Source organism: Podarcis tiliguerta, assembly GCF_965153285.1.
Source record: "Podarcis tiliguerta genome assembly, chromosome: 7".
Taxonomy (NCBI): Eukaryota; Metazoa; Chordata; class Lepidosauria; order Squamata; family Lacertidae; genus Podarcis; species Podarcis tiliguerta.
The window spans coordinates 9,512,977-9,537,934 of NC_139540.1; the positions used below are offsets into that span (position 1 = coordinate 9,512,977).

At 44.8% G+C, this 24,958-nt stretch overlaps 1 protein-coding gene across 16 annotated transcripts in view; it reads left to right on the forward strand.

The window, feature by feature from the left end:
- The first annotated feature begins 968 nt into the window (after positions 1–968).
- The window catches only part of LOC310682230 (uncharacterized protein), a 31,255-nt gene continuing 7,265 nt past the window's right edge, over positions 969–24,958 (forward strand). The window contains exons 1-4 of one of the 16 annotated variants that reach the window (XR_014513772.1): positions 969–1,025; positions 13,194–13,276; positions 15,895–17,456; positions 17,806–17,910. Coding sequence is in view for 2 of the 16 variants with exons in the window: in XM_083450771.1 (XP_083306897.1) it covers positions 5,812–5,911; positions 13,194–13,276; positions 23,086–23,110 (208 nt within the window). In the remaining 14 variants the exon portion in view is untranslated. The other 15 variants (XR_014513777.1, XR_014513779.1, XR_014513780.1 and 12 more) reach the window with 15 other exon arrangements.

Sequence of the window (24,958 nt, forward strand, 5' to 3'; positions counted from 1 at the left end):
CTTCAATACTTGAGGCACCAGACGACCTTAACGCAACATCACATACTCAACGCCCTTAAGAAAGTTGCCAAACATCCCTGAGAATGTTGCAAACTTTTCCGCATTCTGCAAAGCACGCGGGAGTGTTGTCAGCGCGCTAAGCAAGACGAGCAGGCGCCTATGTGCCTAAGCCGCAGATATGCTGTTTTACAGCGCTGTGCAAATCGCGCATCGAATGTGCAAGCAAGCAGCGCCGGTTTTGCACAGCTCAAAGCAAGCGCATGCGTTTCTTTTCGCAAGAACTGTTATTTTTGCATTCATCTACAAACGCATGTCTGCACCTGTCTTGCGAGTGCTATGTTTGCCCTATTCTGAAAATGCATGCGTGCACTTTTCTTGCAAGTGCTATTATTTCCGCATTACTCTGCAAACGCATGTCTCCACCTATCCATCTATCTAGACTAGTACTCTTATTTTTTGCATTACTCTGAAAATGCATGCATATGCAGCTTCTCTTCTCCAGCAAAGCGCGCGCCTCACTGTCAAAATCGGAGAGCAAAAAAAAAAACCACGCACGGACAGAAAGAAGAAACAACGACCCAATCCTATTCATCTAACAGGGAGCTCCTTATTTCCTTCCCGGGACCTCGAGCCCCGCCCCGCTCTCACCTCCCATCTCCCGCTCCTCCAATCAGGGAAGCCCTTCCCACGCCACGCCCCCTTCTCTTCTTGCCCCTGCGCGGCCAGAACCAGGAGCCGCGGCCGCCCCAGCGCGCCTATCGCCAGCCCGCCTTTCCGATTGGCTCCCGCGCGCCCACGTGGGCTCACCCGAACGGCCCTCCCCCATTCCGTCACGCCCCTTCTCTCTCTCACCGGCGTGCGAGCGCGAGAGCTCGGGAGGAGGGGGCGGGGCGAAGCGTGCGCGCGGAAGGGGGAGGGCGAAGGAAGGAAGGGAAGGCGGCGCGGGGATTGGTTGCTAGGGCGCTGACGTCAGAGACCCGGAGGGCGGGGAGAAAGCTGAGGCACGGAAAAAGGTCAAACTAAAGGCGAGGAGAAGCGGCGGCAGCGGCGGCCGGAGCGGCGGAGGGAGGGGGGGCGGATTGGGCGGGAGGGGAGAGAGCGAGAGCCCCCCCCGCACCCCAACCCCCACAGCAGGTACGGGCGGGGGGGGAGGAGGAGGAGTGGGGTGCGCTGTTCCCCGTGGCCACGCCCCCTTCCTCACATTTGGGGGGGCTTTGTGGGGGGGCATAGAAGAGGTGCCCCCCGTACCCTTTTCTCATTGCTTCTCCTCAGGAGCCCCTGAACTTATAGGGGTGACGTGGGGGGAAGCCTCTGGTTCCCCTCATGTAATGTGTGTCCCCCCCACAAATCAACATACATAGGGTGCCAGTCCTCCTCACAGTCTTAGGTGCTTCTGGCTGCCCCCTATGTTTCCTATAGTTCTCTCCCCCCCCCAATAGGGTCAAAAGCAGAAATTGCCCTCCCCCCTCTTTTTCCTGTCACTTCTGCAAAAAACAGCAACAGCGCCCCTCCCCACGTAGGGGTGACCCCTGTGCTGCTTCTCCTGCCCTCAGGAGCCCCTAGACTTAAATGAGGAAGTCTCTGCTTCCCCTCATGTAATGTGTCCCTCCCCCCCCCCCACGCACACATAACCACCCTAAGGTGCTAGTCCTCCTTGTGGTCTGTGTGTTTCTGAGACCTATGGAGGTGTTTGTGCTCCCCTCTTGCTTATGGGGTCAAAAGCAGGAAGCTCCCCCCCCCCCCACTTTTTCGGCACTTCTCTGAAAGAAAACGACAGCCCCACATTGAAACGCACCTATATTCGTCTCCTCAAATAAGTCTCTCTGCTCTTTTCTGGTTTTTTTTTGGGGGGGGCAACATGCTAGAGTGCCCCCATATCTATCCCAAGTGTCCCAGAGAAGCACCAACAGTCCTGTGCTTGTGTCTCTCCACTCCCCCTCCCATACTACTGCCCCCACCTAAGTTGACAAGCTTCCTCCTTGCTGTGTTTCTGGGCTTTGAGGATGTCAAGGGAATGTGAAGTGGGGCGGGGGGGGGGGGCTTGCTGAAAAGTGAACTGGTACAAAAAGGAAAGGTGCTGTTTGAAAAAGGGTCTCTGTTCTATATGCTATGGGCAAGCTTGCACACACACACACGCATGCATGCATGCATGCTATGACCTCTGCATGCCCCGCAGGGTCCTTTTCTGATTACATTGGGTGATGCGGAGGGGAGATAAAGATGTTTCCCTGCTTTGCTGTCAAGATTCCTTTAGGGAGGAATGTCACAGATGGGTTGGAAGAGTTGGTGATACAAGATGCAAAAGAGTTCTGGCGTTTTTGCCCTGAGAGGTCTTCCCTGTTAGGGCAGCTGTACTGCATAGGAAGGCAGCTCTGATTCCTTTGGTTATCTTTTTGGAGCACCCTGTCTTGGTGATTGCTGTTTGACACTTTAGTCGTCCTTTAGGGGGCAACTGGGTGTTTGGGGAAAGGAAGACAACCCAGCAGCTGGCAGAGCTTTCCCTTTCTCTGCAGAATTGAGGAAGTGGGGTAGGGGATATCCGGAGTGTTTCCCTCAAGCTTCCCAGCAAAATAGTTTCTATAAAAGACGGATATCAAGTGACAGTTTTGTGTAATACTCTTCACTTCCTTGTTTATCTGCTTTCCTTAGCTAGGCTTGCCACTTCTTTAAGATTGTTGATAGATAATGTTGTAAGGACTACATATATATATATATATATATATATATATATATATATCCCATGATGTCTGATAGGGAGGGACTGGGACTAAAACAGCAGAATTGTTTCTTCATGGGCATTGCAAGCAGCGTTGGATTGAAGGAAAGGGAGTTTGTGTGAGGAAGCAAGAATGAGACAAGAGAAGTCTCGGAGCTGTAGCGTATAGCAACAGGAGGTTGCTCCTGAGCTGGAAACTTGGGTTCTGCTTTCTGAAACTTTCTGCTGACAGTACACTTCTTAGGGGGAATCTGAGTGACTGCTGATGCAGCATTGCTGCTCAGGATTTTTTTAAATAAAAATTGTGGTTCATTGAAATTACTCCATTTCAATGTGCTGTACCCAGGCCTGCGGTGATTGACAGTTGTGCATCTAAGATGTGGATGTTGCCTGTTCACTATATAAGCAGTTGCTGCTTTGTATCAGGAAACCATTCTATTTATATCGTTGTTGTTTTTTTACAGGGCTAAATGAAGAAATCACATGTATACCTTAGTAGATGATAGTTTGAAATAAGTGTGAAACCTCTAGAACGAGAACAGATGTAAATTGCTGTAGTCATAGGGTGACTTCTCTGCAATCAGCCCGATAGCTCATCACAGCACAGTCTTAATTGAACCTGCCAGACTTGTCAGCATGCTTACTCAATGCTATCCCACCCTGTCTCGTTTTGCAGAACAGCAGTAAAGAATGCTGGTGAGGGCAAACCTCCACAGAGTAATGAAAAGCGAACTTCTTAACATTTTGACATCAGGGTAGAGAATTCTTCCTCCCAGCTGCTTTCCTCAGGAGGCTTATCCAGTTTGTTGATTTGAATAAAAATGGACACAATTAGCTCAATTAGCTGCTATATAAAATCTCAGTTTTCTGGCCTGATTCCTCCCGCTCTCGGCCCCACAGTTCCCAAGGACTAGAATTATTTTGGTTTTGCTATAATTATCTTCATATGGGTGGGGCTCTTCGAAGGCTGCTCACCTTTTCTTTTTTTGGGGCTGCCGTAGCTGTTTGTAAGAAATTGTGGAGAGGCTGAGAGATGGCCCTGCTTTCTCTTTTCCCTTCCCAAACAGTTTGTACTGAACACAGCGGAGTTGAATTCACTTGCTCTAATAACATACCACATGAGGGAGGGCATAACCTCAGAAGGGGTATTGAAAGCAAAAAGTGGAGATTCCATTGGGCCTTTTTACAAACTGGGTTAAAAATTAAGCTCCGTCTGTGGTGTGTTAATGTGCTCCTGGAAAATATGTCACCAATTTCATAGCTGCCTTCCACATCTTGAAGTGTGGGCAAGAAGCAGTAACTCAGCAGATCATTCCAGATCTTATGACCTTAGTGGATTTGCGGAGGTCACCAGCCTAAATATGTTTGTGTTCTCTATAGCAAGTGAGGCAAGCATCTTTTCTCAAAACCTTGATGTTTTATTCACATTCGCCTTTTTTTTTTTTGCACTTTTTTGCTCATGAGATCTGGAACAAGTACACAATCTCTTACAGTACAATACACAGCTCTTCATATATGTCATATATGTCAAATCTGAGGAGATAGTTAAATTGTTGGGAGTAAAGATAGTGTTGCTGTGAGACATATTCTCAGTGGTAGTGCCTGTCTGGATACTTGTACGTGCATCACGAGTATGAGGAAGTAGTTATGTAATAGAGTTTTCCATCCTATTCCACCTACAGCCTCCCAAGCAGCCCTGAGAATGGGATTTCCCTCATACTGAACATTATGTGCTGTTCCTTTATCCTATGTGTTGGACGTTATTGAGTTGGGAGCAGATTGCAGCAGTTACAGTTATGTTGTGTGGGAAATGGGAGTTTGGGTACAGTCTAGATCAGGGTAGGGAAACTGTTTTGTCTATGTGGGCCAGACCGTTATCAGGATCAGCCTCTTTGACCAAACCTGGCAGGTGTGCAAGGCTGCCAATGTGTGACTCGCAAGGCATCACAGTGACGTCTTGTGCCGAAGTGCAGTGGTACCTCGGGTTACATATGCTTCAGGTTACAGACTCCGCTAACCCAGAAATAGTACCTCTGGTTAAGAACTTTGCTTCAGGATGAGAACAGAAATTGCATGGCGGCAGCGGGAGGCTCCATTAGCTAAAGCTTCAGGTTAAGAACAGTTTCAGGTTAAGAACGGACTCCAGAACGAATTAAGAACTTAACCCGAGGTACCACTGTACTTTGAACTCCCAGAATTGGGACTTAAAAGCACCTTGTGGGCTGCTAAAAGGGAGGGGTTGTTCCTTCATTTTAGCAGAGAGTTGCATAGAATCCCTTGCTAAAACAGTGGTTAAAAAAAGAAGAAAAAATCCTGCATTTTAGCTGATTTTGATGCACTTCTCTTTCTGAATCCGGAAGGATGCTGTTTGGAATCTCCTGCTCAAAATGGGAGGGTCCTGCTATTTTGGCAGGGGATCAAATACAGGCTTTCATGGAAAACTGCCTAAATGATGTAGAAGAAGCCCATTTCCTTGAAACAAGAAGGTGTTTGCATGGAAACCGGCCAAACTGAGCAGGATTGAACCCTGCTCCTCAGCTGATAAGTAGAGGTTCATTCCTTCTCAGTTTGGCTGTGCACACGTACCCAGCCAATGCAGGATTTAACAAGTATCTAGTGCCTATTAGGTGACATCATGAGTGATGTCAGCTGATGGGTGAGTGGACATAGTTTTGGGGAAGTAGCCTGGCAGTTCAGGTTGGATTCCTGGCGGGCCAGGATTGGCCTGAGGGCTGGAGGTTCCTCACTTCTGGCTTAGATTATATACATGCGGAAGTGAAACCTTTTGAAAGTGGTATCCATGCACAGTGGTACAGTGTTTCTAGAACAGTGTGTGGTATGAGGAGGAAAGTTCAGCTTTCAGGTTGTTCTCAGGTAACATCTACATACATCACCATATTAAAACAATAGTTGTACTGGAGTAAAATACCTGTTCATATCTTAAGAATAAATACTGCCGTGCAGTTGTGGAGAAGGGAGGGCAAATGGAGAAGAATTTGTACTGTACAGTCTCTCATCTACTGTTTCTTGTATTGGTTTCCAGGAGAAGACAGAGCATAAGCCCTCGTGAAATATAAGGTGCAGTGTTTATGTCAATGGCCTCCTCTCTGTTGGTGGATGAAGCAGTGGCCTTAGCAACCATCTCCTCTGTGGGGAGTGGAGAGAATTCTTTCTCCCTCTCTTCCTGCCCCTCAGGTGTGGCCACTTCACTGCATGAAGTATGTTTGCACATGTTTCACAGTAAAATAGCCCCCAGAGCACTTCAAAGTACTTCACAGAGCTGTAATTTCAGCTGCTCTGGGGAATCCTTTATTGTGGCACTTCCACGAGCAAATTCCAAATACTGGCGTTTCTCGGAGTTAATTCTTGTGTGAATGAATCCTCAAATCGGCTTCTTTCAAACGAGAGTCCAAAACTTTTCCGTTTCATAAGTTCATTAGTAACAATGAATGGCTTCCAACTGCAAATGCAGCATTAGGAAAACTTGGCAGTTTCTGGTTATTAAATGCAAGTAAAATAAACATGCCCATTTCTGGAAAAAATTGTGGAACACCAACATCACAGAAGGAATCTGAAGAAAACTTGGGGAAGGTGGTCAGTGGGACAGATGGCAATAGAAGGGAAAGCGGCAAACAGTTTCTTCTAAGCTGAAAAGGAGAAAGATGTCAGAGTGCTTTAAGTCCTAGAAATTTGCCACTTTCTGTTGCAGTGTTCAAGCAGTTCCTCCAGTTGACAGTTACCAGGGAGTTGCTGCCAAGCGTCTTTCTCAATGCCTGCCTTCGAAATCTACCCTGTCCTGGGCACATCTCACAGTCCTCTTAAAAATGCAACAACTCAAGCTTTCTTCAAGAGGCAGTAATATATTAAAGAACAGTGATGTGCGTTTTCCCGGGGGGGGGGGGGGGGGCTGAATTGAGATTTTTTTTTGCATCAGGACGGAAAAATTCAGTTAGCATAAGAAAATATTCTCACATGCTGGGGTGTGATCTAATTTAGCACGATCAGTTTGCTTGTATTTATTAGAAAAAGCAAAAAAGTATTACATTCCAAGCTTGGTATTGTATTTGCAACTGGCATCCATTCATTTTCTGCAAACGAGCTTACAAAAACGGAATTTCTGCATAGGAAAATGAAGCCCCATAATTTTTTCTGCCCCATGCTGCTGGAGTTTCTAAACTCAATTCTATATAGATCAATGTTTCTAAGCAATTTAAGATTACAGTGGTGCCTCGCAAGACGAAATTAATTCGTTCTGCGAGTTTTTTTGTCTTGTGAATTTTTTCGTCTTGCAAAGCACCACTGTGTATTGACAGTTTCCCATAGGAATGCATTGGCGGTTTTTAAAAAAAGGCGCAAGACGTTTTCGTCTTGCGAAGCAAGCCCATAGGGAAATCCATCTTGCGAAGCAACTCAGAAAACAAAAAACTATTTCGTCTTGCGAGTTTTTCGTCTTCCGAGGCATTCGTCTTGCGAGGTACCACTGTAGTGACAACATTCCAAGCAGTAACCAGGTGTTTACTTTGGAGAAAGAAAACGTGAACTCTAGGAGGTATTTCTACCCGACTTTAAAGTCTATCTTAATTCTTTTTAGGGAAAATTGAAGAATGTGGGGGCAGAGCTTAATGTGTTGTGAACCTTCTTTGAAGTCCTTCTGCAATTTTCTAGTTCTCTGTCTCTTAAATTTATATGAATGCGATCAAAGTTGATAGGTTCTTGTGGTCAGAAATTCTTTCTGTCCCAATTTCCATCTATTTCCCCCTCCCCTGCTCACCCCCCACTTGCTGCCTGAAACCTTGTGTAATATTTATCTTGGTGCTAGAATGTTTCTGGAATACTTGAGGTAAATTGGATGAGGCATTTGGGAGATAAGAGGGTTCAACAAAAGGGGTGACTTCACTTCTTGAATATTCTTCAACTCTGCGTGAGTTCCCTAACCACTTGGCCCACAACTTTTCTAATCTTTTGCTTTTAGTGGGAGTTAATAAATTGGGCCAGCTCTCATGTGGAAGTTGACAAGTCTTAGTGTTAGGTACATATTTAATTGCAGCCTTTATCTCTCAAATGCTAGGATAAATTGCAGGGGCAATGCCATGTTTCCATAGATGTGGGAGGAGAGGCATGGGTTGTGCAACTTTGCAATAATTTATTCTGGGTTGCTTAGCCGCAACCTGTATCGTTTGCTGTTGTTGTTCCTCTCTTCGTTGTGTTACCATTCCCGCCAGTTACACTTCTGCTGGGGTTTTGTTTTTTTAAAAGGGATTGTTCAACGTGTTCTCTAGGGCTGAGGGCCATGGTTGCATGCTTGCACTTCATAGTACTGCCTTGTTTAACACAAAACAGCATTTGTGATGTGCTCATTCTCCCATCTAGTTGGTCAATAGCTCTTGACAGATGGGAGAGTGAGAACTATTTGTACAGCCTCTAAAGTGCAGCACTCTGGGAACAAAATGCATGACTGTCTTCCGCCCTGCAGTTAGTGTTAGTTCTTAAAGTTTGAAGGAGAATGAGCAAGTGTTGCATGTGATCATCCTAGCACAACCTGCTCGTGATCTGCACGTGTCTTTATCCTTAAGTGAGGTTCCTGCTTGTCTCTGGTGGAATTTTTAAAATGCCAATACTAATGCATTTGTTTTGTACAACAGGGCACTCGACATCTTGTCTGCCATAACTCAAATACTGCATGCAGGTTGGACGATGCACGTGGTTAAAAAGTTGTTTATGCAGAACTTGCACTGTGCGAAGTGCTTTAGAAAGCCTTGCTCATCATAATCGTATGAGGTATATTTTTCAGATTTTGCAGATGACAAAATAAGACCGTATAGCTCAAAATCGCTTTGAGAGTTCGTAAGAGCTGAGGTGGAATTTGGCCTTTTAGTTCATGGGTGAGTGGTGTAGCTTCACATCACTAGCTTTGTGAAATCGTGATATATTTGTAATTGGTTTTCATCTGGGGGCCTAGCTGCTGCAAAAATTGGACATTGGGGTAAGGACAGAGGTGGTGTGAAGGAAGGAATGAGTTGTGTTATAGGTGATGGAGCTCATACAAATTAAAAGCCATATAATTCAAAGCTAGTTATACAGCAGACCCCCTAATGTCTCTTTGGCTTTTCTCTGTTTTCTAAGCAATTACTTGTGCATCTTCAAGCTTTCTCCTTGACTGTGAAGGCTAAACCACCTTAAAGTTTTCAAGTTTGTATGTTCCTGCCAGATTTTTCATCCTGTGCTGGCATGTGGCACAACTCACAATCGACTGTAAGCTGATTCCCTTTTGGAGAAGCACAAGTTTGGCCCCAATGTTGCACACGAGCATAACTGGAAAACCTCCAAGACGTGACTTAATACCTTAGCAATACTGCATAGAAGTTTATTTATTTGGGACATGGAGCTCTGGAACGTAAGCAAAAAAGATACAGGGCTCTGTCCCAAGGAGCTTGCAGTCTGATGCTAGGAGTGGAGATAATAAAAGGAGGACCGGAGAGGGGTGTGCAAGGGCTTCATGGAATAAATAGTTTTTGAGGGAGACATTTGAAGAAAGAGTGAAGTAGTGCCCAGAATTCCTTGTAATTTTACAACATTGGGCCTTGTTCTTTGCAATCTGTGTGCCCATATTGCAGCAGAATCTGTGGTAAATCTTGTTCCCAAGTAATGGTAATTGAGTTTACACTGAAGTGAAAGTTAGAAAGATAAAAGGAAAACAAACTATTAATGATCAGTGACCCAGACAGCATTTCTGTTCCATGTCCGAAATTTCCTCTGAGGCGTTTTTTTGAATCCCCTAGGAGTAAGGTCGCTGGGAAACTTCATTGTGTTTTAAAAGAACAGAATCTGAATGAAAGATGCAAGAAGGAAAGGAGTGGTTGAGTTGACAATTATTGTTTTTTAAGGGTGATATTCAACTAAATTTTACACTGAGTGAACCCACTGAAATTAAAGTTTATGACTAAGTATGAGTCCTGATTCAAGGCTGGCGCTGTGGGTTAAACCACAGAGCCTAGGGCTTGCCGATTGGAAGGTTGGCGGTTTGAATTCCCGGAATGGGGTGAGTTCCCGTTGCTCGGTCCCTCCTCCTGTCAACCGAGCAGTTTGAAAGCACACAGTGCAAGCAGATAAATAGGTACTGCTCCAGTGGGAAAGTAAACGGTGTTTCTGTGAGCTGCTCTGGTTTGCCAGAAACGGCTTAGTCATGTTGGCCGCATGACCTAGAAGCTGTACGCCGGCTCCCTCAGCCAGTAAAGCGAGATGAGTGCCGCAACCCCAGAGTCGTCCGCAACTGGACCTAACGGTCAGGGGTCCCTTTACCTTTATGAGTCCTGATTAGCTTATGAGGAAATTCCTCCGAACAGTACCTGAAGACGACTAAGGTAGAGAATAAGTGAAACTAGCACTGGGGGATAAGAACACAAAATAAAACATGCCAAAATACAATTTAGAGTTAAGCTGAAATGCGTCTTTGCCTTTCAAAACTTTTTGTAATTTGCAAATGGCCTTTTTCTCTTTTAGCTTTTCCATAGAATCACAGAATTGTATAGACCATGAGGGTCATCTAGTCCAACCTGCTGCAATGCAGGAGCCTTTTTGAACCCATGACCCCATGATTAACAGTCTCGTGCTGTACAGACCAAGCTATCCATCGAGACCTTCCCCTTTACCTGCTACGACTTTTGCCATCTTCTCTGCTGCTTTGCTTACAAGTTTTCCTGGTGGGATTTGTGTGGCATTGCCACAGAATTGCATGGTGGAACTTTGCTGTCCCGATTCATGTGACCTTTTGAGTAGGCTGGTGGTTAGGTATGGTGGTGTCATGTATCATGTTGTGGCAAAGCATTTGGTGCATAATATTACAGAAGCCGTTGTTGGCATGACAGCAAACACGGTGGCAGAAGAGGAATTGAGAAGCCATGGGAAAAAATAGTTGGCTCCCCTATCTCAGTTTTTTTTAAAAAAAGACTACATCAGGGGTAGGCAATCTAAGGCCCGAGGGGCTGGATGCGGCCCAATCGCCTTCTCAATCTGGCCCACGGACGGTCTGGGAATCAGCGTGTTATTACATGAGTAGAAGGTGTCCTTTTATTTAAAATGCATCTCTGGGTTATTTGTGGGGCATAGCAATTCGTTCATTTTTTTTTTTCCAAAATATAGTCCAGCCCACCACAAGCTCTGAGATAGGTGGGCTGAAAAAGGTTGCTGACCCCTGCAGTAGATTGTATATAGATTGACCTGCTACACCTTCAATATAAGAGGCCCAGCATTGAGCCTCCAAGTGTCTGAGACCTAGACTGTTCTACTGCCCACCTTGTGTTTAGGATTAAAAGGCACACAGATCTATTCTGCAAGCAGGAACTGCACTATTGCTAAGCATATGAATAGGAGGAGAAATGCAAATGCTAAACATGCAAATCTTAGCTACTTACATACCTCACAGTTAAATATTAATAATAAATGTAGTTGTTTCTTAAGCTGTGTAACATAATATGCACAAATTGAATTATACACAGACTAGCTTTCTTTTTCTCTCCCCCCCCCTTTTGTCAACAGATCAGCTGTCTGAAAGGGAAGTGAGAAGGTTGTACAGGGCTAGTAAGGGGTGCAACAGACACACAGACATGTGAGCAGCTCACTAGACTCAAGGATCTGAACTTGTGCTACTGGGCTTTTTCCTTTGCACATTGTTTACATTCAGGAAAGCTATTTTTGGTTTCCCCAAAACAATGCTGTTTGACCTTCCCATTTTTAAAGAGCAGAATAATTAACTTCATTAACCTCAAAATCAAAACTTTTCTACATTTTAAAGCAGGTTTTTAAAAAGCAAAACAAACCCATTATTTATTTGTGTTTGCAAACGAGTCTTCCTGGAATTCCTTTTAAGGTCATCTCTGTGGGTGTCCTTTATTAAACCTCTTAAAATATTTATTTCCCTCTCGATGTTATAAAATGATAATGTTGCTTGTATGATGACTGAGAAGGATGTTTTCCTTCCAATTGTTTGTTTACAAAGTAAAACAGATTTCACACATTTTAAGAAGGCCGTAAATTCAAGGCTACTTTATGTTTGTATTAAGTTCGGATTTAGTTTTACAGTTCCTTTAAAACAACAACAGAAACATTGGCCATGCTTTTAATTGTGCCCAGATACGCTCTGGAAGGTACGAAAACAAATTTAAGACTGATTCGGTCATCTGGGGGCTGTAATCCAAAACATCTGGAGGTCACCAGGTTGGTGAACGGCTACTCTAGAGTAACACGGTGCCTAGATTTTAAAAGGAAAAGACCAGATTTTAAACAGGAGAGCTTGATACAGCTGCCTGCAAGGAAGCCTGCTCACCGGTGGATTCTTTGCTTGCTTTTATTGTCTAACATTTAGATAGTTGATGGTTAGACTCCAGCATTAAGAGTAAAATAAAATGGGATGTTCTCCCAAGACGCCCCCATCCTAAGCAAGTTATGAACCTGCCTGCCCATTGAGATAGTTGTCTGAGGCCATCCTATGTGTCCCATTATCCCGAGAATTGTACCCAGCTGGGACCACAGAGAGAGCTTTCCCCCTGGTTGTTTCCAGTCCTGGGTTTTCTTCCTGAGGAATGCTCATCTCCTTTCCTCTCTAATGGCTTCTCATAGGATGGTCAAAGCCTTCCTTTTCCAGAATAAATAATTGTTCTCTTTTTGAAGTGGTTTTAATTGCTGCAGTTAAATCAACATTTTTTAAATAGGAGGGCGCTTTCTATTTTTAAATTTTAGTGCTTTTATGGCTGCTTTATTATACTGAATTGGGAAATTGTAACTGCGATCATGTTATTGTTTTAACTTAGCTGCTTTGGACTTGTTGAGGAAAGACTGGGTATAAAATGTTGCAGAAATAAATTACATATTTGCATAGAATTATAGATGTGGAAGGGATCCTGAGGACCATTTAGTCAAAAATCTCCTGCAAAGAAGAAATGTGCAGCTGTCCCATACGGGAATCGAACCTGCAACCTTGGCATTATCAGCACAGCACTCTAACCAACTGAGCTATTTATCTAGTCTTATTATTTTAAAAAAGATGTGAAACTACCTGGGGTTTGGCCTAGGGACATTTTCAACAACTGGTAGGTGGGTAATACATCTTTAGCAGGTGGCCTGACAGAAGCGAGACAGATGATGCAATTTTACACTTTTTGATTTGCTGTATCTTGTGATGTGCACAAATATACAGTGGTACCTTGGGTTAAGTACTTAATTCGTTCCGGAGGTCCGTTCTTAACCTGAAACAGTTCTTAACCTGAAGCACCACTTTAGCTAATGGGGCCTCCTGCTGCCGCTGCGCTGCTGGAGCACGATTTCTGTTCTCATCCTGAAGCAAAGTTCTTAACCCGAGGTACTATTTCTGGGTTAGCGGAGTCTGTAACCTGAAGCGTATGTAACCTGAGGTACCACTGTATTTGTGTGGGTACTTTAAAGACAGGCAACCGGCACTGAAGAATGTATTTCTGTTCTGTAGGATGCAGACTACTGGATGTTGGCTTGTGGCAAGTTGCATTAGAAAACTCCAAGATTCAAGAAAACCGCCCTAACAGTATGTTGGTAAGTTCAGAGGGTGGTTTGGGGGGTCACTTCACTTGGGGTGGGGTAACGAAAAAGTTTGTCCTCTAAAATTAATAGGGGTACAGTAGGAGGAAGGCGAACAGAGAACCTTCGAAATCAACTTGACAGAGTTGGAACCACTCCACTGAAAAAGTCATATAACAGTTAGTGCCAGAAATGGCCACCTCTGTTCTTGAAAGGCTGAACAATATTAAGACCATTTAAATGTATGAGCATATGACATTGCTGCATGTTGTCAAATGGTGGGTCCATGTGGCAGCAGCATCTCTCTCTTTTCCAGCCTTGCTATCTGGACTTTTAATGAAGATGGCACGATTTGAACCCAGGGCCTTTTATGCCCAAAGGTTGTGTTTTACAACTGGGTGGAGGTTGTTCCTTTTGATACGCTAAGAAAAGAAATTGTACTAAGAGTCCAGCTTCAGCTTTCTGTAAGAAGCAATTAAGGGTTAGAGTGCTTGGCTTGGACTAAGAAGACCCATGTTGAAATCCTCACCCAGTCATGCAATACACTGGGTGACTTTGTACTGTTTCTTAGCCTTGCCTCTCTCACAGGGTGGTTTTACAGACAGAGCATCACTGTGAGTCTACTGATAACAGACTTTTAGGAGAAAAGGTATTCCTGCAACTACGTGTCATAACAAGCTGCTAGCATTATTTTTTTTACTCTGGCAAAATATAATCAATTGGGGCTAACAGAATAACAGTATATTAAAATAACTTACAATTGCCACTTCGAGTTAAAATTTGTAAGCTAGGGTTTTAATGGCTAAAAGCAATTGTGGTCCTTTAAAAGATACAGGAAAAGCCCTGCTCACCCTTTTGAGGCCTTTGAATTTCTGTCTGCTAACTGGCAGAATAGAACCTTGATTGAGATTTTGCATGAGTGGGATGAATGCCGGCTGTTGAAAGCCAGAAACAGATGATCATGATTTGTATCCCTACTTGGAAGTTGCTTCTTAATTGGCATGCTTGGGCATAATGATGTTCCTAACATCTTTATCATGTAAATGGCCTCTCATGGTTGAATATGTATTGATCTCTTTGGAACGCTCACAGAAGCAGTCTTTCATGTTGAATTACCGGAACTTTGCACTTCAGCCTGAGTTATATTAATGCCTAAAGGACTGCCTCCTTGCTTGCCAGAATGTACAGTTTAAGAGGCAATAGTTCAGCTGCAGACCTGATCAATATCCGGTAACTGCAGCATAGTTGACTCATCTTCTAGGACAGTTTGAATATGAGTGTGTTTTGGCGTCATCAGAACGATTGCTGTCATCTGTCCTAGCATGCTCTTCTTCCTTCCAGCAAGCCACTGAGATGGTGCAAGGAAAGATGAGTAAGGCTCCAAAAGGTTGCTTTTTGCCACACTTGGATTAGGGTAGTACAGTGCTTCCCAATTTCTGCACAGCAACTTGGATGTCAAGGTGCCCTGCAGGATATATATATGCTCTACAGGTAACAGATTATTCCTGGCTTTATCTTGCAGACCTCTTGATTGCCAGCCACTGTGCATCTTGGTTTTTATTGCTATAATCTGCCCTAGTAGGGATTAATCTAGAGTGATAAATCTTGATAAGGGATGTCCAGCTTCTGTAAAATCTAGGCCTATTATGTTCTTCTGCCATGTTTTGTGAGCTTGGGGGTTTAGTTTTGTTCTGCAAACATGTCTCTTTGCATGTAGTCAGGCGTCATAGTTGGCCATCACAGTTACAGAGCTCATATCATAGAAATGCAGAATTGGAAGGGACCCTGAGGATCATCTAATCCAGTGGTTCTCAACCTGTGGGTCCCCAAATATACTCCCATCATCCCTGAGCTCTGGCCTTGCTAGCTAGGGGTGATGGGAGTTGTAGTTCAACAGCATCTGGGGACCCACAGGTTGAGAAAGGCTGACCAATCTAACCCCCTGCAATGCGGGAATATGCAGCTGTCTCATAAAGGGATCGAACCTACAACCCTGATGTTATCAAATGTGCAAGTGTATAAAAGTTTAGAAATTGTACCCCAAAGGGATATTCGTTCCTTTAGTTATAACTTGACATTGTTTTTCTTCTCTTTGTGATTGAAATTGTGTAAGTTGGTGCAGCTAGAAGACCATTGGATCCTTTCCAACTCTACAATTCTATCATTTTAAATTGATTAAAATTTGGTAAGACTTCCAGTGGCTATGTTGAAATTGCCTTCGGGACCAGATTTGGCAGGTGGGTTGCCTGTTGGTGATTTCTCAGATAGAGAGTGGCATTCTTGTTATGCAGTTGTTAAACTATTTTATTATAGGAATCCTAATAACGTTGGGCATCTATTGCTTATTCACATTGACTTATCTCCCAAGAAAATCTGTAAATCTCAAACAGAGATACAATTACTCAGACCACTCTGTGGTCCAAAACCTTGTGTCTCAAATGTCATCCTGTGTTGTGGCCAGTTCCCATAGCATTTTTTCCCCAAATAACAGAGTGCTCTTTTATTCATTTTATTGTAGCTGACACCAGGTCTCACTTTTATTTCCACAATTGCTTTTCTTCTCTTAGCGGGATATGCTACTTAGTTGATTTTCTTTTATTTTCTGTGGCCTTCCTGGTCTTTTCTTCCTTCAGCACTGCTTCAACCATCCTTAACCATCCCAAACCAACTCACCCTCCTTTTGTTTATCTTCACACATCTCAAAAGGTGGGTTTCTCCTCTGCCTTCAGGCTGCCTTTGTCGCTGCCTTGTTGGACCTTGATATTCTTCTACAAACTCTGTACATCACTTTATGATGCCATGGAAGGGGACACTCATCTGAAACAAGTAGTTGCAACTGGAAACCAGTAGGGGAAAATGCTACTAAGATTTTGTATCGTTTATATAAACATCAAACCGGGTGCTCCTATGAATAAAGCAGCTTTTCACTCTGAGTGTTCAGTAGCACCGTTTAGGAAACTTGCATCCTTTGAAAGCCAAGTCCTTAATAAGAGAGGTCCTAAAACTTGCTTTGGTCATTGATGAGAGGAAATTCAGTCTTCAAATTGCCAAATAACTTTGTTTTTGTACTTCTGTTAAAGATTGTCTGCATACTTGAAATACGAAACGTGCCTGTATAAATGAAAGTTCTACGTAGCAGTTGGGCCAAGAAATGTCTAAAGAAGGGGGTTGTTTCCCCTCTCTCAAATGTTACCATCAAATACAAAAGAGCAGAAGTGCTTTCTGAATCACTCTTAGCAGCTGTTGATTCAGATTTAAATGCTTCAGATAATAACCCACACGCCTGAAGTTGTTATCGGGAAATCAGAAATGCTGGAACATAGGATAAGTGTTTTGGCTTCTGGCTTTGTGAGCGCTCGTCAATGTTTATAAAGTCCCAAGCTATATGTGACATTAAAAACACTTCTCAATGACAGGTGTATCTTTTAAAAACCGCAAATAACAGCCCGTGGCCCCTGAAAGAACTGTAGCAGATGATGAAGCAAAGTTTATTCCGTGTCCTGTCCCAATAAATATGGTTGATAGACAAGTGCTTATTTGCATTGGGAAGGAATGTTGCTTTCTGATTAAAATAGCAGTTCCGGAAGAGCAATTTTTGCTGAAACCGTGCTGGGTGGAATGGATCAAACTTCACGTCATCACCTACTGAAGTCTCGGGTGGAGGAGGCAGTAGCTATTATTTGCAGTTTTCAAAAGATACACACTAAGGTTAAACCATTTCATACATTCAAGGGAGTAATCCTATACAAAAGAAGCTGGCGTAAATTAAGCTGACATAAAATTATAGCAGATCCAAACCCCATTCAGGAGCAAGACTACTTGCAAGGAGCCAGCATAAAATTGCTCCCAAGTGTATCTTAACTTTTTCTTTTCTAAATTAGGCGTTCATCACAATGGCAGGCTTGCACCTGCTCTGCTGTTCCAAGTGTTCCTGCTGTTGTAAGATTTGTATAAGAACAACAACAGTGGAGTGTTAGTTTACTGTTGGGAGATCTACCAGTATCTTGGACTTATTTCCTCTTTGAAAAGGAATGTGTGGGCAGTCCTGGCCAAAAAATGGCAGTGCGGTGCGCCCCCTTCAAACAGACCAGCCTCCATAACCCCTTGCTTTGATTGAACCTGGTGTATCTGCCACTATTCTCAGACTGGGAAGAAGAAACTGTAGTCAGAGAATTACAGAATGGTGGCGCTGTGGGTAAAAGCCTCAGCGCCTAGGGCTTGCCGATCGAAAGGTCGGCGGTTCGAATCCCCGCGGCGGGGTGCGCTCCCGTTGCTCGGTCCCAGCGCCTGCCAACCTAGCAGTTCGAAAGCACTCCCGGGTGCAAGTAGATAAATAGGGACTGCTTACTAGCGGGAAGGTAAACGGCGTTTCCGTGTGCGGCTCTGGCTCACCAGAGCAGCGATGTCACGCTGGCCACGTGACCCGGAAGTGTCTCCGGACAGCGCTGGGCCCTGGCCTCTTGAGTGAGATGGGCGCACAACCCTAGAGTCTGTCAAGACTGGCCCGTATGGGCAGGGGTACCTTTACCTTTTAGAGTTGTAAGGGACACTAGAGTGTCATCCAGTCCAACCACTGAAGTTAATGTGAGAAGGAGTCTTTGCTTTTTGAATAGGTAGCTGTAACTTCTATTTCATTTTACTCTTGCATTCTGCATTTAGATTTTGTTGCCCCAAACTGTTCTCAAAATAGTCTCATATTTTTCTTGCAGAAATCTAATTTCTGGAACGCCACATTATCGCCTACTATGTAATTAAAAATAATTAAGTCTTTGAAATTACATATTTTCACTCTCAAAAATAAGGGGCCCCATCACACCTCTGTGATTGTCTGCTGCATCTGCTTTTGGTGGCAAAAGGTCAGTTTCAAAAAGTTATTTTAAAAAGCTATTTAATGAATGGGTGTAATATTTTTATCCAGATTTTCAGTTTGTAATCTGTTAGTGCAGGAACTTTCCCTACTTTTTTAATGTACACTTTATCTAAAGATTTAATTAGTTTACACATGGTTTACCACAGATAACATGGGAAGAAGAATGTGTAATAATATATCTGCTTACCGCAAAGGAAGGGCCACTAAGTTCACTGGGACTTTCTCTAAAGAAAGTGTGCACAGGATTGCAGCCGGGGGCCTCTTTCCAGAGAGCTGCCTGAGCTAAGACTTGCTTACACCCTGGGACTTCTGTTTCTTCTTCTTTGTCTGTGTGCTTCCAAAATCTGATCGGAGGGTCTCCCAGCACAGGGGAGGATAATCTGTTGTGCCCACAGAAGTCTGTTCCATGAGTAGAGCTGCTTCTTGAGTTACCTGTTAGGAAAAATAAAAAGGAAACCAAAGAAAAAATGCTTTTGAGTAACAACAACAACAACAACAATTTATTATTTATACCCCGCCCATCTGGTTGGGCTTCCCCAGCCACTCTGGGCGGCTTCCCTCAAAAATATTAAAATACTGTAATACATCAAACATTAAAAGCTTCCCTAAACAGGACTGCCTTCAGATGTCTTCTAAAAGTCTAGTAGTTGTTTTTCTCTTTGACATCTGGTGGGAGGGCGTTCCACAGGGAGGGCACCACTACCAAGAAGGCCCTCTGCCTGGTTCCCTGTAACTTCGCTTCTCGCAGTGAGGGAACCGCCAGAAGGCCCTTGGAGCTGGACCTCAGTGTCTGGGCAGAACGATGGGGGTGGAGACGCTCCTTCAGATACATTGGACCAAGGCCGTTTAGGGCTTTAAAGGTCAGCACCAACACTTTGAATTGTGCTCGGAAACGTACTGGGAGCCAATGTAGGTCTTTCAAGACCGCTGTTATGTGGTCTCGGCGGCTGCTCCCAGTCACCAGTCTAGCTGCCGCGTTCTGGATTAGTTGTAGTTTCCGGGTCACCTTCAAAGGTTGCCCCACGTAGAGCGCATTGCAGTAGTCCAAGCGGGAGATAACCAGAGCATGCACCACTCTGGCGAGGCAGTCCACAGGAAGATAGGGTCTCAGCCTGTGTACCAGATGGAGCTAGTAAACAGCTGCCCTGGACACAGATTTGACCTGTGCCTCCATGGAGAAGTGCGAGTTCAAAATGACTCCCAGGCTGCGTACCTGGTCCTTCAGGGGCACAGTTACCCCATTCAGGACCAGGGAATCCTCCACACCTGCCCGCCTCCTGTCCCCCAAAAACAGTACTTCTGTCTTGTCAGGCTAACCTCAATCTGTTAGCCGCCATCCAACCTCCAACCGCCTCCAGGCACTTGAATTGTTGACGCTGGGGTGCTTGGGAGACCTTTAATGAAATTTACACACCTGACTCCCAATTTTACACACACACACACACACACATAAGCTTGCTTTTCCACATGTTGTTGAGTGCAGCTGAGACAAGATGACTGTGTTAACAATAAAAATATCTCAGAAGTAAGTCCTCTTAGGTATAGTGGGATTTACCTCTTGTGTAAGAGTGCAAGGATGGCAGGCCTAATGATGAAAAAGGATTGCAAGATGTGATGGCAACTGCTTCTTGCATGATCTACTGTTTGCTGCAAATTCTTTCTTTGTTTGAAAGGAGAAAGTTCTAATAGTGGCTTCTCATAGAAAGTTTTAAGAGCAGCCAAATTAGTCAAATACCATGTGCTTACCTCTCCGTGAAATACCGCATTTCTTTCCAGATTTCTAGTTGTGGAATTACTGGCAGAGTGTGTTCTTGGAAATAATTACTGGGTTGTTTTTTTTACACTTGGTCCTAAGAATATATAAAATAAAAGGTCAGTTTAATAGACTGCATGTAGTTTCCTCAGTCTAACCTTGACCAAGAACTACTTGTGTACCACCAGCGATCTATAAATATGAAGACATGGCAAATGATTTGCTTCTGGTCTCCTCATTCAATTTTTTTTAATGTACACATCTGTGTTTCTTTGCGAGCCTGCTGTTCATGCAGATGTGTTCACTCACCTAGAAAATGCTTAACTGCCGGGTTTCTTTATGTAGGTGTCTCCTTGTGGATAACTTGTACTATCTCAGTTTTTTGCACTGTTGAAGAAATGGCCCAGTGATTTTGGGGTTAGTTTGGCTTGTTTGATTTAAATGGCAGTCCTATAACGTATATCCAAGGGTTGTTGAGTACAGCCTAAAGAGTTGACCCGAATTTTCCCTGAGCACCTTACCTTTTCTCTCACCCCCTACCCCCAACTCAATAACCCTTGGATGGTTCCTCTGTAAACTTGAGTATTTTTTTTAATGAACTGCTGTTGTCATTTCCTATTATTTAACAGGAACCTTCTACCTGACAGGTTTAGCAATGATAATTTTAAAAAGGATACAAGTTATAGGACTGTCATTTAAATCAAACATGCCAAACTAATCTAATAACAAATGACGGAATGCTTATTGAAATACGGCATGCAGCATTAACAGCTGGTTCCCACCTGGTCTTTTGCAAGGTTCATTTGCCTGCCTGACACCTGTTCAGCTGGATGCCTCTTGCTAGCGCCTTTGATCATACTACTGCCAGTGACTGTGAGCCAAGATGCTGATGATCCCCTTCTGATCCTTCCCTCCCTCTGAAGTGTCACCTCGAATTTGGTGGGGGAGCATTGATGAATGGATTGTGTCACTTTTTGTGATCAGAATAAATTTTCCATTTCCAGTATCCAGAGTTGTTATTTTTTTATTGAAAAATTCAGGACCTTTGTTTGATTTAAGGAATGTGGAGTGTTTGTATCTGAGAGCACATGGGTTGGGTTGTTTAGCCTGGAGATGAGAAGCCTGTGGCCTTCAGATGTTGCTGGACTGCTACCTACCACCAGCATTTCCAGTGGTCAGGGATGATGGGAGGAATTGTTGGATGACATCTAGAGGGCCATGGGTTTCTCATCTCTGGTTTAGTCTTGGATCAGCTGATTGCATAGTTAAAGAGGAGACCGAGAGGAGATACGATACCCATTGAATATCTCAAGGACTGCCACATGGAAGATGGAGCAAGCTGCTGCTCTGGAGACTAGTACCTGAACCAATGGGTTCAAGTTAGAATAAAGGAGATTCCGACTAAACACCAGAAAGAAGTTTCTGACAGTAAGAGCTGTTCAGTTGTAGAACCATCTCCCTTGAGATGTGATAGACTGTCCTTCATTGAAGGTTTTAAAAGCAGAGTTTAGGTGGCCATCTCTCATCCATGATCTAGTTGAGAATCCTGCATTACAAGGGATAGGACTGTTGGGATTTCATTCCTCCCATTGCAGGATGTGTGATTGTTTTCATCTCATGTCTGTGTTGACATTCCATACTGTTGGAGTCACGAAAAGGGAAGTTCAGTTACACTTTTCCGTTATGTTGCACTTTTGCTTTTCTGCTGTCTCAGAGATGAAGGAGAGGGGAGCTATGATTTCTTTTGTTCTGTTTTGTACATAATGAAGTAGCTTAGAAATCCACACCTCCAATACCTAGCTTCTGCTTGGACTCTGCTTATGTATTGCGTGTATATATCTTCGGATATATGCACGCAATACATAAGCAGAGTCCAAGCAGAAGCTAGGTATTGGAGGTGTGGATATCTTCGGATATAGGGACGTGGGTGGCGCTGTGGGTTAAAGCCTCAGCGCCTAGGGCTTGCCGATCAAAAGGTCGGCGGTTCGAATCCCCGTGGCGGGGTGCGCTCCCGTTGTTCGGTCCCAGCGCCTGCCAACCTAGCAGCTCGAAAGCACTCCCGGGTGCAAGTAGATAAATAGGGACCACTTACTAGCGGGAAGGTAAACAGCGTTTCCGTGTGCGGCTCTGGCTCGCCAGAGCAGCGATGTCACACTGGCCACGTGACCCGGAAGTGTCTTCGGACAGCGCTGGCCCTTGGCCTCTTTGAGTGAGATGGGCGCACAACCCTAGAGTCTGTCAAGACTGGCCCGTATGGGCAGGGGTACCTTTACCTTTTTATCTTCGGATATATGTCACAGAAGCGCATTGGGAAAGAAGAGTGATGAATCATCCCGAGGGTCGCTTGTGGGGAAGAACGCAGCCGCCTGGCATTTTCCAAGTTGGTGCAGAAGCCCGGCGAGGTCCAGCTCCCTGTACCCCGGCACCAATAAGGACTAGATAACTCTCAGGGTCCCTCCCAACACTTGTGCTTTATGAAATAATAAGAGCTTTTTCCAATGGTCCATGGAATTTAACTGAAAGATTTGACTGGGGGGGGGATGCATTTTTTTTTTTTGCACAATTAATGATGGTTTTATTTTAGGGATGGGGAACCTTTTTGGGTTTGTGGGCCAAGTCCTAATCAGGATCAGCCTCATGGGCCAAATTTGACAGGTGAAGCTGCTGGCAACCACACGGTTGTTAGGTGAGCGGAGCTTCACACCTGTTAAAATCCCTCCCACAGCTTTGCAAGTGGTCCTTGCTTCCTTCTTGTTTCTCGGTTCCTACTTGTTCATTCGCTCCCAGACTTCCCTATATAGAGGTGAATCTTAGGATAATCAGCGAGAGCTGGAATTCAAGATTCTGCCAGGGGTTTTGGCCCCATCTTGCTTCCTACTGGAGAAAGCTTTAAAACCTGTTTCCTAACGTTTCAACAGAAGCTTGTCAGCTGTATTGGAGGTGCCGAATCCTCTTTTAAAAAACAAAATCCCACTTTTGCTTACATAAATATTTTGAGTGAGATCCTTTCTGCATAACTTAAACGTTAGTCTCTGAGCGCTTAACTGCTGTGCTTTCTCAACATATGGCAGCTGTGTTATCAAGGGTGATGGATTGCAGTGCTGTCATAATTGGTGCCATGAAATGGTTCAAAGGAGATACGGAAATGTGGTGGCGTTTTGTTATGTTTTTTTAAATTAACTTTTCTTTTTCTTTTCAAAGGTGGCTTCCTTGCTCCAGATGCACAGTAAGTAGTCTGTAGCTGTAAACATCCCCGACTGGAAGCTGTAAGCTTTAGCTTTCAGTCAGATGTTTGCTGCCACCGGCTATTCATAAACAACGGTGGAAGAAAAAGATCCATTATAACGATACATTATTTTAAGCTGACAGGCATGGAGGGGTTGTCTTAACACTTTTTAAATAGATGCCAGGGATTTGAACATGGGGTCTTCTGTATTCAAAGCATGCGTTCTTGCCCATTTCCCCCCTCCCTCATTTTTCCTAAACCTTCTCTGCATTCTCTGCCTTAGAACCTGCCCTTTTGCACAAACACACGTATACAAAGGGGTGCAGTATACATATTATTTAGTAATATTTTATCTATCCATTTTAATGGGACGCGGGTGGCACTGTGGTCTAAACCACAGAGCCTAGAGCTTGTCGATCAGAAGGTTGGCGGTTTGAATCCCCGCGAAGGGGTGAGCTCCCGTTGTTCGGTCCCTGCTCCTGCCAACCTAGCAGTTTGAAAGCACGTCAAAGTGCAAGTAGATAAATACCGTATTTTTCGCCCTATAGGACGTACTTTTCCCCCTCCAAAAATGAAGGGGAAATGTGTGTGCATCCTATGGGGCGAATACAGGCTTTCGCTGAAGCCTGGAGAGCAAGAGGGGTTGGTGCGCACCGACCCCTCTCGCTCTCCAGGCTTCAGGAGAGACCCACCGCCAGACTCACAAGCTGGGGGACAGTGGGGAGGCGGAACGCCGCTATCCCGCTGTCCCCCGACTTTGTTAGAAGGCTGGCGGGGGGGGGGGGAAGAAGCCTGATCCTCCCCATCGCCAGCCCCGCAAACTCGGGGGACAGCGGGGAGGCGCAGTGTGCCTTTCCCGCTGTCCCCCGACTTGGTTAGAAGGCTGGCGGGGGGGAGAAGCCTGCTCCTCCCTGTCGCCAGCCCCGCAAACTTGGGGGACAGTGGGGAGGCGCAGAGCGCCATCCCGCTGTCTCCCGACCTGGTTTGGAGGCTGGGGGAGGGGGAAGCTCGAGCAGCTTCGGTATGGCTCTGGGTCCTGTTCTGGGGGCTGGGGGAGGGGGAAGCTTGGGCTTGCGGAGAGCTTCCTGTTCTGGGAGCTGGGGTCGGGGGAAGCTCGGGCTTCCCCCGCCCCAGCCCCGCGCCTGGGAAAAAAAAAAAATCCCCCCCTTTATTCCCCCCCCCTCAAAATCTAGGTGCGTCCTATGGGCCGGTGCGTCCTATAGGGCGAAAAATACGGTAGGTACTGCTCCGGTGGGAAGGTAAACAGTGTTTCCGTGCGCTGCTCTCGTTTGCCAGAAGCGGCTTAGTCATGCTGGCCACATGACCCGGAAGCTGTACGCTGGCTCCCTCAGCCAATAAAGCGAGATGAGCGCCATGACCAGAGTCGTCCGCGACTGGACCTAAAGGTCAGGGGTCCTTTACCTTTACCTTATTATCCATTTTAATCATTTGCCGGTATATACTGCCCTGCATCCTATCAGAAGCCTCTTAGAATATTTGTTATCCTTCTGTTTGCGTAATGTTTGTGAAGCCTCTGGAAGTTAAGCTTGGAACTGAGTAATAAAATCTGACGTTAACCGTCTAAAAAGGCAGGAATGCAAGGGACAAGAAATGCAGGATGCTCGGGAAGCACCCTGTTTTTCACAACATCCTTGTGATGTCATATGTGACATCCATGTGTATGTGCTTGAGCAGGCTATTCCCCACCTGAATGCCAAAAATGCACTGAAAGGACAGACTGCGGCTTTCTGCCATTACGGGCTCCTTTTTAGATTACATCATTTATATTTACTCCTCCACTATGTATAGCAGGCCAACAACTAGGATATTATAACCAAGAAAAATGCT